The 18,197-nt window shown below is 46.2% G+C and overlaps 1 protein-coding gene across 5 annotated transcripts in view; it reads right to left on the reverse strand.

Annotated features, from left to right (window-relative positions):
• Positions 1–18,197, reverse strand: part of Slc38a1 (solute carrier family 38 member 1) — a 71,940-nt gene that overhangs the window by 18,164 nt on the left and 35,579 nt on the right. For all 5 annotated transcript variants that reach the window (XM_076911956.1, XM_076911957.1, XM_034516432.2 and 2 more), the window contains exons 4-5: positions 16,458–16,573; positions 589–662 (exon numbers count right to left, since the gene is read on the reverse strand). In XM_076911956.1, coding sequence (XP_076768071.1) covers positions 589–662; positions 16,458–16,573 — 190 coding nt within the window. The remainder of the gene's footprint in view (positions 1–588; positions 663–16,457; positions 16,574–18,197) is intronic.

The raw sequence follows: 18,197 nt of genomic DNA on the forward strand, positions 1-18,197 counted from the left end.
TAAACCAATTCACCAAAAATAAGTAAATAACATGTCTATGCTTCCTGATGGCAGTTCATAATTTCAAAAGGTTCACAAGAAGCAACTTGGGTCAGGCTATAATTAAACCTTGGCTTAGCCTCATGTGAGACTGCTGTTTAAACTAGATAATGACTAGACCCTGAATTTATTATAAAACACTCCAGTCATCCGTATACAGCAGCTGGCCAACGCGGCTTAAGCTAATGTAAAATTCAAAGTATTACAAACATAATCCAGTGTCCCAGGAATAGAAAATAAACACTTCAGGTGTTAACACTGCCCAGAGAACTTGACGTCCCTGGTACTCGCTCCCACAATGCCTTGGGAGTAACATTTTCTCATTGGAATATGCACAAAGAGAATAAAAGGCCTGTTTACTTAAGACCTTGGAGCCTAAGATATAAAAACATAGGATCTTTGTTCATGGTTTACAAAGGCCTAAGGAAGCAGTGGAGCCTTTAAAATAAGGTCATCTCAAACTAGACAAACGGGTACACTTGGGAGCTCGCTGTAAATGCCATTGTCCTGAGCATCCTGCCTTCAACAAAATCATACATCTCCACTTACCAGTTTCCTTGGAACAGATCAGAAGGAGGTTTATTGAATATATAGACAGCAGTGTCACTGAAGTCAGAAGTATCCTACAGCAAAGAAAATAAATTCAATTATATTATCTGGAGAGCACATTTTGGAAGGGCAAAGGTCTCCTTCTGGTTAGCACCCAACGTTAGCTGCCTGCTTAATTTAAATCCTCGATAGAATTCTTCTGTCGTTTGAAATGCTCATCGGAATCTGAGTGTGGCAGTCACCACCTGTGATGTAATTAAACACCCAAGCAGCTACATGGGGATATTTAGGTGACTGTAAGATCAGGTCATGAAAGAAAGGCTTTGTAGCCTACAGCATGAATACTGTCGAGTTACATCCTGGTGAGAAGATGGTTTTGCAGACAGGGTAGCAGAGCAAGACATCTGTGACCTTAAGTGACTGACCATGTGACTTTAGTGGAACCGCATGGCTTCCATACCTCTGACTCCTCATGCATAGCCCAGAGATACACCAGATGATGTGACCTATCACTCAGAAGCTATTTCTCAATCCGAGCATTATGCCATTAATTTAATTTTTTCCTCTGCACCTGGTTCCTCTTAGATGTGGGGGCTTTCCACAATCAAGTTCAACACGAGAACAAGTCCTGTTTTTGTTTTAGTACATCTGGCTCATTAACAGACCTTTCTCAAGAAAAGGAACAGTTAAAGGTTCGTGGGAGCATACACAGATTATCTCTACAGTGCTTGGGTAAAACATAATAACTGAAAAACAGAACGCTTGTTAATTAAAAAGAGAAAACTCCAGCCCACAAACACAACCTCTTACTTCCTCATACGGGGAACAAAGCCTTGCATAAATTGGCCCCACTTTAGCCGTAGCATAATTAAAAGCAGTTATTTTTCTGGTGAGTGTTATTGAGAGGCACTTGGCACCTCAGGCGCTTCTCTGTGAGCTCAGGCTGCCAAACCTCCCCCGCTGCACACCTGTGGGCCTATGGCTCTGGGGCCCGGAGGCTGCCTCTTCTGGCCTCTATTGTCTTCTCCCACTCCGGGCAGAATGGCTGCTCTCCCTGATTCTGCAGCATCGATTCCCCCTGTAAACTGCACTACCTTGGAGAGATGAATACGGAGGAGTTCACAGCCAGGACAGACGGACTCCAGAAACGGATCCGGAAACAAGAAGGCCAAACTCCATGGAGGCAAAGCAAACACCAGGAGAAAGAACAGTAAAATTGAACACTGGGAAAAGGCAAGCCGCCCTGCTGGCAAAGGTCTCTGAGTGATGAAGATAAGTCCTCAGTGGTCTATTCCGATTGAGGGGCAGGAATATACTAAGAGCAAGCATTTTATTGACCAACCCAGTAATTTGTCATGGAACAGGATTTGACTTGTGTTAGAAAAGGAAGAACTAGACAGACTCATTCATATGTATGCATGCATGTTTGCATGTGTGTCTGTCTGTCTGTATGCATGCATGTATGTATGTTAAGGAAACAAGCTTTGAGTTTCATTGAACACCAAGGGGCAACCTCTACAAGCCCGTGTGACATGCCACCAAGGCACAGGGTAACCTGGACTCCCTCGGAGGCATTCCGTCTACAGACCCAAGAAAGACGAAGGAAAATTGCAGTCTTGTAAGAGGAAGGTGTGCCTAGCAGGAAAAGCTGGTCACTGCCGTCTACAGAACAACTCGATGCATTCCAAGAACACAGCTGTGGTACTCTCTCATCTACTAAAGAGCTCCTGGGACCACAAGGCTCTGACACGGGGTTTCCTTTCCCCTTCTGGGGCTCCACCTCTCTGTAGATGATACTCATTGCCTTTAGCCAACGGCAGAGGTGAAGAACCTCTTCAAACGCTGCTGAGGTACCTCCGGAAATACTGATCAAGGAAGATTTTAATGAAGTGTCCCTGTCTTTCCCACCTGAGCACAGAGGGATGAAGCATTCCTACGATAATGAAAATGTCTCCGTTCTTCCATCTTTGGTGACACAACACAGCACCCTGCAGTCAACAACGTGGAGAGTCCCGTAGTCTTGGCCTCAAACCATCCAATCTCTGAAGATTCTCTTTTTCATCCTTCCCCCAAACACACCCCCTTCTTCTTTCTCCACCCTCCTCCCCTAGAATAGTCTTACCACACAGTCCAACCTGACCTCAAACCTATGAACCTCCTGTGTCAGCCACCTGAGTGCTGAGATTTCTAATGTGAGCCACCACATCCAGCCAGAGCTTCTTGTCTGGAACTGGAAACCAATATAAAACAAAACCTGGGGCCGCAGAGACTAAGAGCAATGGTTGCTCTCCCAAGAGAACCAGGATTCATTCCCAAGAGGACAAAGCAGCTCATAACCAGTTGTGGCTCCAGTCCCAGGGGATTCGAGGCTCTCTTCTAGCCCACCACAAAGCACCGTACACACATGATACACAGACATACAGGCAAACAAAGCACCCATACACATAACAGTTTTTTTTTTAGAAAATCCTTTTCCATCAGGTCACTAAAAAGCAAACTGTAGATGTGAAAACTCCAAGAATCTACGCTACACCAAAATCCAGCACAAAATTTAGCAGGGTGAACCTTCCTGTGAAGATTTTAGAAGGACTCGATGTTGTCTAATTGATTCTAACAAACCCAGAATGGTTTAAGAAACTCAAGCTAGAGATGCTTTAAGAACCAAAGACCATGACAACCGGAAGAGTGAGCCAAGAGGCATAAGGCAGAGAATAAAGTGTGTCATTACTTATCAGAATACTTGGGTCTCAAGCTAACAATGGCCCTCTTTGTCCAAACAGCTGAACACATAATCATGGTTTCCTGCGAAGACACAAACCACCCAGAGATCACTGCAGCTTCCACGCAGCTAATCACTAGGGAAGAGTCGGCTGCTGAAGGAGACATTTTTATGTGGTAGCTGGGTTGTCAAGGCCTTCCAGGCTTGTGTCACCTTTGCCAAGCGATCTACAATGTGTAACTAGACAAGGTCAGGTGGGAGGGGGTGGCAACAGGATGTGCTTAGGACTCTGAAGAATCTGAGTGTTGGCAGCAGGAGGATCTTTAGTTCAAGGCCAGCCTCAGCTACTTAGCATGTTCAAAGCTAGATCAGACTATATGAGAGCCTATCTCAAAACAAAAATAACACAGACAAAAATAAAGAACCTCTTGCCCCAAGATGCGGTACAGGGATAGCCCAAGCCTAGGAGATTTTGTTTCTCTGGACAAGAAGTCTGTTAGGAAACAGAATTCTAGACTTCTGGCTCAGAGCACAATCTCAAAGACTGCCTGACATCTCTCACCGCAGAAAGACCTCTTTGCTCTGTGCCAACATGGACACCTACATCTGCAATGCCTGACGGGGAATGCGCTGGGCAGCGGGCTCCATTCCTACCAGTTCTGTGTGTCACAAATGAGGACTTGAAATCGCTACAAGTACTTCTGCATTTGGGTTTTCGTTTTACTTCTGTTCTGGGCCCTCCTCAACTGACCTGAAATCTAATGGCTCGTCCACTTAACAATCCTTCCCACGGCCCTGCTCTCTGGCTTAACCTCCTTCCACCTTTGCATCTGTCCATCTTGTGAGTATCTGGGTTGTCTGCATGCCAGCCTCAAGGACTTCAAGGACTGTGTGCTGGGACAAACACAAAGATATGAGTTTACTTATTGTCTAAATGGCGCAAAGCACCGATGGGCTTTTTTAATTTTCTGAGTTGAACCTTTAAATAAAAGAGATTACTTTTTCTGGCAGTTTTGTTGAGATTAGGCTAAGTTTGCCCAGCTCTATCTCGTCTATCAAAGTGTAAAACTCCTCATGTACTTATTGCTACATTTGATCTGTCAAGTCTCAGAAGTCATCTTGAATTGTGAATTCCCCCTTTCGCTACATTGTTCATCTCCTCAGCTTCCTGTCCCCTGTGCACTTTCTTTTTCTCCAAACCTCTGGTGGGGACTGTTTAGAGTCAGACCACCTGAAATGGCCACCCGTTAGCCAACAATCCAAGCCCAAACCTACATGTCAGACAGGCTTGTCGCTTGAGTCCCTTCTACTCAGCAGGAAGCACCCTTCGACTTGCAAGCCTGTCCAGAGGCAACAGTGTGCCTGTCTCCCTTTTCTTGCTGAGATCCTCTTTCTGTCCAGCAGCCAGAAACCACCTCCTGTCTTAGTGCTTTACTGTCTTCATCTCTAGACGACAGGTCAGGCAGGCTGATGGTTCAACTCACCTATTCATGTCCAACACCGACGTACCAATTAGCTAAGAACCAATGAACTCACAATTAGCAGGTCTTGTCTGCAAGTTATGTGAGACCACACGGATATCTTGGTAAAATCAAGACATACCTATCTACCTAAGACAGTCCTGTGACCACGTTGGTCACACTTACCTCAGCGGCTGACCTAGTCTTGTGACTGTGAAGGACAACGCTAGAGCTTTTTCATGCACCCAATATACAATATACAAATGAGCTATTCATCCGTTTACTCTAAGAGGCAGCTTGAGCCCCTCAGAAGCACAAAAAGAACCTTCCTACATTTAGTCCTTGGGGATGAATACACCTGCCCTCCATAATCTTCTGAACGATTGTGACCGTGCGTGCACATGCGTGCATTACTGGTCATGTAGGTGCATGTGAGGACAGAGGACCATGGGGGTGTTGGTCCTCAGGAGCTGTTCACCTTGGCTTTTGAGATAGGGTTTTTAAGTGATGTGGAGCTCGCCAAGTAGGTGAGGCTGGCTGGTCTATGAGCCTCAGGGATCTGCCACCTCATCCGAGCTGGGATGACGAGCTTGCATCACCACAACACTTTCAAAACACAAGAACAAAAACAAACAAATAAAAACAGGTCCTGGGAATTGAACTTGGACCCTCAGCTCGTGTGGCAAGTGCTTTATCAACGAAGCCACTTCCCTAGACACTAAAATTTTTTTAAAAAGATTTATTGTTGTTATTACTATGTTTAATTATGTTTATATCTGTACATAGGTATGTGTACATTAGTACTGGTGTCAGAGAGACCAGGAGTGTCAGGTATCCTGGAGCTGGAGTTACAGACAGTTGTGATCCGCCTGATATGGGTGCTGGAGTCGAAGCAGGGTCCTCTGGAAGAGCAGACTGTGCTCTTAGCCCCTGAGCTATATGCTAGTCTTGAATCTTACTGACAGCCCTATTATTCCTTAGTCTTCTATAACATGTAAATGTCGTATAGACGGAGTTGGGGAGAGGGTTGGGTGGGTCACCTGCTTACCTGAGGACTGGAGTGCAGAACTCCAGAACCCACATGAATGCTAGGTGGGGGTGACAGCCCAGCTGTACCTTAGTGCTCCAGGGGCAGAGACAGGATTTGGAGAGTAACCCTGGCTAGCCCGAGTAGCTGAACCAGTGAGCCATAAGTTCTAATGAGAGACCCAACCTTAATATGTAACTCAGAGAGTGACTGAGGTAAACACCCAACGTCATCTACATACACGCACACATGTGTATGTGCACCCGTGACACACGTACAAATACGAACACATTTTTAAAAAGATTGTATAAATAACATATTTAAAACATGACTGTTAAAGTTTTAGGCGAATGAAACGGAAAAGCGTAACAACAGAAGGAACTAGAATATTTAAGGCAATTAAAGTCCTCTGCATTGATTAAAACATTCTGTATCACAATCGCGGTGATGACGTCGCAAGTAAGTATGATTTGGGTAGACATGTCCTTTCACTTGGGGGATTTTATTGTAAGGTACCCCTGAGCCACCATCACAAACAAGAATGTCATGACACCTTAAGAGAGGTGACAATGGGCTGGAAAGATCTAATTATATGCCAAAGTGCCTGCAACACTCCCAGCAGCTGAGCCCTAGAAGAGAAGGAGAAAAAACAACAACCACTCCTGTGAACCCAAAAGTAGCTCAGGTGGGGGTATGTGGGGCTGCCACACAGTGGAGAGCTCGCACATCCGGGACCAGTCTCCCTCTGAAGAGTAGAGAGCTCTGCACTGCCCTGCAGACTCTGGCATTGAGATGAGTGTTCTATTCGGCAGGTCTGCAGTGGGACCTCAGGCACTGATGCTGGTGGTCTAGGGGCCACACCTGCAACAGTGATCGGTGAAGCCAAGCTCCAGCCTAGTGGCATCCATGTCTCAGTTGTCCCTGATTCTCACACTGCACATCTGTACACCTGCCATGCTGTCTGTGTAATTAATAATAATTAGTAAAGCACTTTAGTGCTTATTGACAGAAACAAACTCTGGAGCATTCAGCCTGAGCACTGTTCATAGTCCACTCAGTGTTGGCATCCCTGCTCCATTCATAGCTCACTGAAGCCTAGAGGGGTTACGTATTACGCCCAACGTGGCAGAGGTAATGCATCAGTGAACTGGGACCCGGTGTTGGGCAATTACTTGTAGAATTTACACAACTGACCAAGGAAAGCCGCGGTTTTATTAGGCTACCTCAGGAGCAAGCAAGGGTCAGTCATTCAGACAGCACCTTTCCTTTGTTTCCTTGTAGACAAGTTTAAATTCTTTCACGAAACAAATTTATCTTGAACTAGCCTCACAGTCGGTTGGCTGGCTATTTTTGTGTAGAAAGCAAAACGTTTCTCACTGATGTCTGGATCTAACATATTACCCTACAAAGAAAGGGCCGTTTAAAAGAGACATGAAGACAAACAGAAACTCTGCAGGAGGCCTGAGCTTAGAGGAGGAAGTTGTACCAGTTACAAAGCTTCTCCTTACACGCACTTCCTGTCTCCGCTCCCCACCCCCCACCTCCAGTAGATTTGAGGGCTGTGGTTTTGCAAGGGACTTAATGTGTAAATGTTGACACTGTCCTCCATCCGCCTCCACCTAAAAGGACAACTGGCTTCTCTCTCTTTAAACCTAGATGTTTACCCATTTAAAACATGTCCTGCCAACCGCTTCTAGCCTGCGAAGATGATTCTAGTCCCCAGAGCCTGCTGGATGTGGAGCTCCATGTGCGAGTCCTCCCTTATCCCGTTTCCATGGGAACTCTGCATGCCCAGGGATGTGAAGCAGACAAGGAGTGCCCAATAGATATGGCCCCTAACATCCAGGGCTTAGTGTCACCCTAGAAAACTGATTTAATGTCTGGGAATCTCAATTTATTCATCTGTAAAATGGAGATGACAAATAGGATTCTTGGAATTCCATAAAATCGTGCAAAGTCTATTTTTCTTTATATCTCTTTTTGAAAATCAGAGGCCAGAGATAGTGACCGTGAAGCTGTCCTCTTGACCACAGTGTGCTGACCCTTGACTCCGATGTTGATCCCTTAACGCCATGCGTCTAACACAGAGCAAAGCGAAACTAACTGGACTACCGGGCCAATCTTTGTTTCTATTAAGTCAACTAGTGCTTCTGGAGACGAAATTTGAGTTAGCTTTGCAAACTCGTATCTCTGAACTGTATTTAACCTGTGCTGCCAGGCGGATGCATGCCGAAATCTACCCACTGTGGGCCAGATTGAACAGAAAAGCATTCTATGGCACTGTGGAGCTGAGTGATGGAGTGAAGACCAAAGACTACGTGCGGTCTCTTGTAAGCTAAGGAAATAGACAGTAAGACAAAACAGAGGCCATGGCACTGCCCTCTGGCTACAACCTGGACCACTGGCAACTAAGTATAAACAGGGTGAAGTCTTGTGCACACGCATGGTGCACACGGGCGTACACAAACACACACGCTCCCATTCTCTGAGACCGAGAGGACTGAATTCTGGGAACCCTTTATCAGAGGCACACATAACCCAAGCTAAGCAAATAAGAGCTGAACTTTTGAAAACAGGGCTCGGCAGCCATCTCCTACGCAGCCGGCCCTGTTTACCAAACAGACCCTCATTGTGAGCATTTCTCTGTTTCTGAAAAGCTTCTAAATCCAATGAATTTCAATAGAGGTCAACGCCTCTAGCCCTGTCCTTTCTACACGAATTCCCAAGGTTGGCAAGCTCCAGTGTGTCACTTCTCCCTTCAAGTGTCATTATTCCCAAACAAGGGCCTCTGAGGCCAAAGGGTTTTGCTGCCAGCGAAAAGCACATTTTTCTCTTCAGATCATTTCTAAGGAACCGTGACCATAACTCCAAGAATTTAAAAAAAACAAGTGACTGACTGACAAGAAGGGAGATGAGTGAGTTTACCCGTGGATCCCTAGGACCACCCGGAAGAGCAAGGTCTCCATTTTACTACAGTCATCTCTCCGTAGGAGTGCTCAGAGAAGATGACTTAGCGTTAACAAGAATTACTTCAACATGTAGCACATACACTATCCTCTGTTTAGAGCAAAATTATCACCTTAAGGGGGAAGGGGGTGTCATTCCATCACTCCGCCTCTTGAGAACATACAGGAAGAGATAATGTCAGTTCAAGGACAGAAGGCTCTTTGGAAAGGCTCACTGCAACCTTCAACTCAGAGGAATTGTGGGAAGGAGTATGGACATTAGAGGGGGGTGCTAAGGGAAGGGGGGGGGTGGCTCAGTTGATCATGTGTTTGCTATTCAAACAGCCATGCTTGGGGTGGCTGTGAGCAGAAGCAGACGCCTGGCGCTCGCACTTACCCCTCGTCCTGTTTGGTGAGTTCCAGGCCTGCAAGAGATCCTGTCTCAAAAACCTCAGTAGATGACACCTGAAGAATGACACTCAAGGTTGACCTTTGGCTTCCTAATACACACACGTACATGTGTACCCGCACACACATGTGCACTCACGCAAACACAAACATGTCTTGACAAAGATGGAATAGCTGGGGGTAACATGTTCTCAGAAGGACAGTATAATTCCTGTACTGTATTAACAGAGGAGTTAGTCAAAGTGTTGCTCGCTTTGTAACTCAAATATCCTGGCCAATACACACAGATGTGCACACAGGTTGTCCCCATGGTCCTTCTGGCCAATATTCACTTCGTTTCCCTACAACAATGTCACGTAATAAAATCTCCCCATGGAAAAGTTTTACCAGTTCCTAAGTCCATGTGACTCTTGTAAGCAATAGACTGATATTCATGGAACTGCCAAGGTTTTTCAGCCCACTTTCTGATTGTAGATTTGGCATTGTCTGATTTTACTATCACTTGGTGTTTAACTCGATAACAAATGATTAAAAGTTCAGTCACTTCTTTGAAAGGGCTCTTTAGTGGGTCTTGAACTGAATTTGACGGGAAGCCAAGCAATTGAGGGAAAGCAACGGTGTTGGCTTGAGTAAGAAATTTCTCCTATAGCTTTGGGCATTTGAATACTGTCCCCAGCCTGGTGGTGCCATTTGGGGAGGTTCAGGTGGGACAGCCTTGCTTGAGGAGTATGTCTTGGAGGGCAAGCTTTGAGAGGAAAGGCTTCTTCTTCCCTCTTTCTACTTCATGTTTGTGGTGAAGGGTATGAACTCTACTCTTCACCTGCCACTTGCCGTCACGCTTCCATATCATCAGGGCCTCTCAACACCCGAAGATCAAGACCAAATAAACCCTTTCCCGCCTCAGCCACGATGGTTTTGTTTTTTTGTTTTTAATCACTGCAACAGAGAAGCAACTCATACAGCCGTATGCAGCTTAGAAGGTTTATTGTTCTGCCAGGCACTTCGGGCGGGCATGGAGTTTAGTCGATGCTGCTTCAGATTTAAGTCTCTGCCCTGCAGTCTGAGTGCTGGGATTATGGGCTCGGGCCACGGATACTGTTGCTCTGTTTCATACCAATTTTTTTTAATTGCACTTACTGATGTAGTTCATGTTGGGGGAGGTGCACACCGCACAGTGCCCACACACATGGAGGGCAGAGGACAACCAGCAGAAGGGGGCTCTCTTTAAGTCCTGAGGGTCAAGCTCGGGTCTACAGGCTTGGGGCAAGTGCTTTTAACCTTCTGAGCTGCCTTGCCTGCCCTCCTCTGAGTTTTGCTAAAATGAAGATAGGGAATGTATATAAAAAGACTATAGAGACGAAGATGAAACAACTATAGATCCCCGCTCCCATGGTAAAGGCAGCCGTTATGTTAGGCCAAAGACTGAACCTGGAAACTTATCCAAGAAAAAGAAATCACACCAAGAAGTTTCCAGATCCAGTGAAGAGCTCCACACCCAGCCCCAGGGCGACAGGGAGGAGCATTCCGTCTGAGGCTCGTCTAAGGAAGCTGAGGCAGCCTGGGAGGCCCTTCCCTGCTGGCCAGTGAGCTGGATCAGGGCCCTGTGGCAGCTGATACCTGAGGCTGCCAACTGATCACTGCCTGTGAGCAGCTGCAGGAGCAGCTGGCTTTTTAAACAAGTCGGTGCTTCCTTGTTCTGAAGCTACAGAAGCTACAAAGTTTCATGTTCTGTGAGGAACTTCCGAGACTTTATACTACAGTCCTCGTGAGCCTCCACCACCTCGGGGTTTGATATGCCTCGCTTGCTCTTCAAGTGTATCAAAGAAAACGATTCCTCCTGGCTTCGTCCCGGGAACTGGATCCCTTCAATGTTGGGCACCTTTTACCTAATCTTTAGCTTCGTTAGATTAGATCAACTATCCCTAAACCAGCATACTTAAGTCGTTAAATCTTTCTAGGAATAGAAGATTGGATACAAGGATTTACTCCTGCACGTGAGAAGCCACTGACAGGACTTTGTTTTACTGCATTGATTTGTTTACTATTAAATTGTGCTAACGCACAAGAAAACAGGTCCATTCTGGAGGGAGAAGAGACAGAGCTGGAGCCTGAAGAGAAAGACAAGATCAATCTAGTTAACACCAAAATCCCCCAGAAGCTCTGCCAATATTCCAAAAAGCCAGAGGAAATGGAAGGGTGGGCTAAAATTATGCAGAGTATGGATAATTTCCTTGAAGAAGCTGCTAGCCCTACCCACACACACATACCATAAACATAAGCGGCTGTTCTCTTGTTTTGGCAAAAGTCTGAAGACATTAGTCAATATACAGTATAGGTCTAGCCAGGCATGGTAGCACATATGTATAACCCTAGCACTCAGGAGGCTGAGGCAGGATGCTTGCAAGCCAGAGGCCAGCCTAGGCTATAGAGACCCTTTCTTTAAAACAGACAAACCCAGTCTCAAGGTAGGAAATACAGGCATGGGTTGTAATGAAAATGGAACATTCGGGAACACATGCTCCTGGACACTCTCCCCTCTCCCTTTCCCTTCACTTGGCTTCACAAAGATGGTTGCCAAGCTCTGCAGGAAGGATAACCTCAACAGCCAAAGAGGCACATCCTACAGAACCCACACTGGTTCCTGGAGGGAAGGAATTCCGAAAGTACCTCAGGGGAAACACTTCCTACAGGCGGATGTGGGTCCGGGCTCCACCTGGCCTTGGTTTCCCTATTCTACACCAGAGCAGAAACGGAAGCACTCCCTCACACTGTTTAGGTGTGAAATGAAAGGGCACACCCAGAACAGAGGTCAACTGGGAGCATGGAGGTTAGACAGCAAACAGACCGCAGGAAATCCATGAGACGGATGGCCCAGTTTGGTTAGCAAATGAATCCCACGGGGAAACTGGAGACAAGTGGGAAACCTACACAGATTAAAAGAGACTTAAGGTGTATTGGTCATTTGTATCTGATGGACCACATCTGAATAGCCCAACTGTTTCTATTTGCTCATGGTGGTGCACACCTGTAATCCCAGCACTAGAGAGGCAGAGGCAGGTAGATCTCTGTAAGTATGAGAGCTACCTAGTAAGACAACACCTCAAAAATATAAAAACGCAATTCAGAGCCATTTGAATATTAGTTGGGTATTTGACAGTAAAAAACCCTTAGCTGTAGGTTTTAGCTATGACATCAGAGTGCTTACATGTTAGAGCTATACGGAAATGTGAATAAAGCCGTTGTGATGGTTTGGTTTTTTCAAGACAATCCGGGAGTGGAGTTGGTCAAGCAAGTCTGGTTGTGGAAGGAAGGGAACATAAAATCTTTTATTCTCCTCAATGTCTGAAATTTTCCATAATTGAGAAAAACTCATGTTTGACTCCTCAGGCAACACCCTGAAACCATGACACAGAGTCAAGTGATACTGCAAGGGACAGCTTAGAGAGTTCTCGGATCTAAGATAACCAGCAAAGAGCTGGGGCCGGGGGTGTGGGGGATGGACAGCCAGGAAGTGCAGTGAGACCATTAGAGGTAAACGTAAGTAAAACATATGAAAGGAGAAGGGTCCAAAACCCGACACACACACACTCACATACACTCACAAACCACACCACACTCACACACACACACACACACACACATTCACACACAATCACACAGATACACACACACTCACATACACACACCACTCTCTCACACACACACACACACATTCACACAATCACACAGATACACACACACTCACACAACACTCACACACACATGCACACACAATCAGATACACACTCACACAACACACATTCAGACACTCGCATACCACTCACACACAATCACACCCAGACATACACAACACACACACACACACTCAGAAACACACACACACACACACACCCCGAGAGATACATCAATACACAATAATGTAAGAAGATGTCCCCAAACGGAAGGCCATGGGTTTCAAAATGATAATGATGACAGGGTGTGGTGGCAAATGTCTTTAATCCCAGCACTTGGGAGGCAGAAGCAAACTACTCTCTGTGTTTGAAGCCAGCCTTGTCTCCATAGTGAGTCAGGACAACCCAGGCTATGTAGTCCCAAATAAAACCAATAAAACAAAACAAAATGAAAACGATACCTCAAGGGCCTGGCAGGATTGAATGCACTTCAAGGGACCACTGTGAACCAGCAGCACAGTGGAGACAAAGACACAGTATGTTCCCAGTAAAAATAAAACCCGAACCAAACCATGCAGACAAGATCCAGGGTGAGAAGAACACGGGTCCTCACCACAGGAAGATCAATCACCTCAAGCCTTCAAGACTCTGAAGGCACACCGGTGCTAATTCATAGTGCCATGGCCACACAAACTGCTAATCGAATACACCGGAAGAGCAGAAGCATCCTTCAGACAGGAGTGTCTAGGAACAACGAGAAAAAGCAAATCCAGAAAGACCAGGAGATTCCCAGAAATAATAACCCTCCCAAGCCAGGAGTCTCTCCTTGGCTCCACTAACTGTCAAACAGGGAACTGGCAACAGTATCTTCCCCGATTGCAAAGACTCCATGGAGACCCTACACAGAGCAAGAGGTATGAGAGCTGGGTAGTCAGGGAGTTGATGCTTAACACTGTGTCCACACATAACTTGATATGTTACAGCCAACTTTTAAAGAGAGAAACCACAGAGGCAGTGAGTGAGATGGCTCACTGAGTAAAGGTGTTTGCTTCACAAAACCTGATGACCCGAGTCAGATCCTCCGACCATGTGAAGGCAGAGAAACAACTTCACAAGGGACCTGTGACCTCCACATTCACACACAATAATAGTAATTATCATTAATTTAATAAAATATATTTATATTATTTTTATATTTAATTTATAATAAAAGTTATATTTATATTGTTATATTTTAATTTTAAAAAAAGAAAAAGAAAGCAAGGTGACGGTGGTGCACACCTTTAATCCCAGCACTCAGGAGGCAGAGGCAGGTGGATCTTTGAGTTCAAGGCCAGCCTGGTATAGAACGAGTTCCAGGACAGCCAGGGCTACATTAAAAAAAAAAAAATCCTATCTCAAAAAAATCAAAAGAGAGGAAGGGGGAGAAAGAAAGAGAAATTGATGAAATACACATTTCTGAATAAAGAAATGGCGAGTATTGCGACAGTATTGTAAAAAGTCACAGGGTTTTAGGGATTAGCAAGGCTCGGAGACATTCCTAAAGAAGTTTCCTTGTCCAGGAAAGAAAACGCAGTCTCAAAGGGGCCGTCAGCTGCCTAAGATAGCACTGATGTGTCGAAGAGGAGACAGGAGCTAACACAGAGATGTCTCATTCGACATACAATGAAAATCAAAAGTGTAACTACCTCAGCATGTCTGTCTTCAGAGGTTCAGAATTTCGTGCAGATAAAACGAAAACAAAAAAAAAAAAAAAACAAACAAAAACAGAAAAATATATTGTCCAATATACCATTTTACTCTTAAACCTGGCACCTGGTTCATACTCTGTATTACATATATACATGAATCTCGTGTGTGCGTGTGCGCATGTGCCCGTGAGTGTGTATGTGTGTTTTGGCCAATTTAGGCACTACCTCCAATAAAACAAAGCTCCCACTGAAGGACCAGGGGAGCATGGAGCAGGCCAATGAGGTGGCCAGAGATGGGTGGAACCTCCCAGACACCTGAGTGTGAAGGAGCCAGGACTTGTGAAGATTTTCCATAAAGTCCATTTTAACCAAGTATCAACCGAAAATATTTGTCATGCCCTGCCTAACTGAGATGAATTTATGCAAACAGAAAGTTGGCGGTTTCCACTGACTCTGAGGAAAGGTGCAGCTAACTGCTCGTCTCCAAAACAAACAGTTCCTTGGTACATCTTGGATAGTTACAACACAGTGGCAATTACTTTTGCACACAGTACTCAAATACCAGAGCGATAAGAAGCTGGGTAAATGTGTTTCATATTTTTGACCCTGTGGTTGAGTCTTGGAGTCTGAAAACAACAAATACAAAAAAGTTAAAGCTAATGGGAATGTTTCGGTCCTTACAAACTCATGTTCGTTTCAGCAGCTTGATTAATAAGCAAGAATTTCTTTCTTGTAGGCACTAAGTCTGTTACTAATAGCCACCCAAGCAAACCTGAAAGTATGTATTGGTTACTTAACCAGATTAATAAATGAACAAATAAATAAAAACTGTTTAGAAACATCTTTTCCCCTCTGTGTGATAAAGGAAGTGAATGAAAGGAGGGTATGACTGCATCTAGGTGTGGCTGGGGAGGTTTTTATTGTAGATATGAGAGGGTTCAGACTGAACTCCACCATGAGAGAGGGGTGGAGGAGAGGGGAAGGGATGAGACAGTGAGAGATTAATTAGGGCAGAGGGAGGGAAGGAGAGAGAGAGAAGAAGGGAAAGGTGAGAGGGGGAGGGAGAGAGGGAAAGGGAGGAAGGGGGACAGAGGGAGAAAGAGAGGGAGGGAGAGATGAAAGAGTGAGAAATGGGGGCAGAAGGGAGAGAGATGAGAGAGGAGGAGAGGGAGGGAGAGAGAGGAAAGGAGAGACAGGGAGGGAAAGATGAGAGACGAGAGAGAGATGTCAGAGAGGGAGGGAAAGAAAGGGAAGAAGGAAGAGAGAGGGAGAGGGAGGAAGGGAGAGAGAAGAATGGAGGGAAGGAGAGAGCGAGGGAGAGAGGAAGAAAGATGAGAGAGAGGGGGAGGGAAAGAAAGAGGGAGGGAGGAAAGAAGAGAAGGGGAAGGAGAGAGGAAAAGATGAGAGATATGTCAGAGAGGGAGGGGGGAAGAAAGGAGAGAGTGGGAGAGGGAGAGAGGGAGGAAGGGAGAAAGGGAGAGAAAAGGGGAGGGAAAGAGAAAGGGAGGAAAGGAGAGAGAGGGAGGGAGAGGGAAAGATGACAGATGACAAAGACATGTCAGAGGGAGAGGGAGGGAAAGAGAGAGGGAAGAAAGGAGGGAGTGAAAGATGAGAGAGAGAGATGTCAGAGAGAGAGAGGGAGGGAGGGAAGAGGAGAAGAAGAGGGAGAAAGGAAGAACCTAGAGAAAGCACCAAGGGAGGAGAGGTGAGAGTACAGTATGGCAGGTGGGTTGGTGTAGGAGTGAGAAGTTGAGGGAAGGGAAGGGAAGTCCTGGGCTGGAGGTTTAGGTAAGGGCAGAGAGTGGTGCTGGCAGAGCCACAGGTAAGCCAAGCAAATGACCTAATAGACACCAGTTAGCAATCTGTCCCCCAGGTTTCTTTGGAAACTGACAGGAAGCATATCAAAACCCAGACGTAAAACAGCACCCTTGGTCCTGTCAATACTCACAGAAAGAGGAGGATCCCAGTGTTGGCCAAGGCAAAGGCAAGGCCCAAGATCCCACTGCCCATGATGGCGTTGCTCAGGTTAAAGACGGACATTCCCAGAGAGGTGGTTCCTGGAATCTGGGCAGTAGAGAAAGACACCGTCACTAAGCACGCGGTCTCAAGGCCTTTCTTCAAGCCCCAGCCTTTCCAATGCTACCAGAACCACCTAGAAACAAAACCTTTTCTGCAGTCTAGTCTTTTTTAATGGGTTGTATGAGAAAACGTAGCCAGTGACACAGTGACATTTTCAGGGCTGAATGAAAGCCCTGGCCCTGAGTATCTGAGGTGTACACTAGTTAACACATAGGCTGTTCTCTCTCTGCACACACACACACACACACACACACACACACACACACACACACACACATACTCACACGGACACAATTTATTTTACATCCTGACAGCAGTTTCCCCTCCCTCTTTTCCTCCCAATCCCTCCCTCCACCCTCATCCACTCCTCTTCCATTTCTCTTCAGTAAAGGGCCTGCCTCAATGGCTATCAACCAGCATGGCATATGAAGTTACATTCAGACTAGGCACCTCAGCGTGGACAGACAAGGGAGAGCCGCCTTTCTCTCTCTCCCCCATGTCCCTTATTACTTATGGCAGGTGGGAGAGCTGGCCCTGACCCTCACTGGATACAACACTCAGGGAATCAGTCTCTGCACCTCACCTGGGCAGCAGGGCAGAGCTGGCCATGGCTGCGGGTGTTGCCGGTGAGCCAGTCCTGAGTGTGTGAGAACGTAAGAGCTGGCTCTGCCCCTTGCCAGCATTAGGAGGCCAGGCAGGACAGGGCAGGTGAGTTTAGCCCAGTGCTGTGGGTACAGGAGAGCTGGCTGGGCAGCTCAGATACCTCTCAGGCTCAGATCCAGCGCTCTGACTTGGCCCACCCCGCAACATCTACCCCATCGGTGAACTGCTGGAGTATGTGAAAGGGCCGGTCCTACAGATCCAAAACTACAAGATTTCCATGACACAGGGCAACAACAGGATAGCCAAGAGGAGTCCCAGTGAGGATCCGGTATTGATTAGAGGCCAGAGGCCTCGTACCAGACCAACAATTCACTGCTATGAAAATTTGCAAGCAAAGACGTGTGGCCAAAAGGGAATACTCTGGATACATTGTGACACAGTGCAGCTTCCACAACCAGTTTTTTTTTCTCTTTTTGGGGGGAATTGCAAAGGCAAGTACAAGGGGGAGATAAGTGGAACTGGAGTGCGTGGTGTGAAATTCACAAAGAACCGATAAAAAGTTACAAAGAGAAAAGAGACTAGGCGCCTTCAGAAGGCTAGACAAGGTAAGCCAATAGGGAGAAAAGGATTCCAAAGGCAGACAATAAAGTCAGTGACAGCCCCGGCTCCCACTGTTAGGAGTCCCCACAAGAAGACCAAGCTACACAGCTGTAACGCATATGGAGGGCCTAGGTCAGTCCCATGCAAGCTCCCTGGTTGGCGGTTCGGTCTCTATGAGCCTGTACAGGTTCAGGTCAGTTGATTCTGTGGATTTTCTTGTTGTGCTCTTTCCCCTCCTGTTCCTACAATCCTTCCTCCCTCTCTAAGCTCTGCCTAATGCTTGGCTGTGGGTCTCTCAATCTGTTCTCATCAGTTGCTAGGCGGGGCCTCTCTGATGACAACTGAGCTAGATGCTAATCTGTGAGTGTAGCACAATAACCGTAGGGGTCGTTTCACTGACTTTTTA

Source organism: Arvicanthis niloticus, chromosome 13 (genome assembly GCF_011762505.2).
Source record: "Arvicanthis niloticus isolate mArvNil1 chromosome 13, mArvNil1.pat.X, whole genome shotgun sequence".
In the NCBI taxonomy this organism is placed as follows: Eukaryota; Metazoa; Chordata; class Mammalia; order Rodentia; family Muridae; genus Arvicanthis; species Arvicanthis niloticus.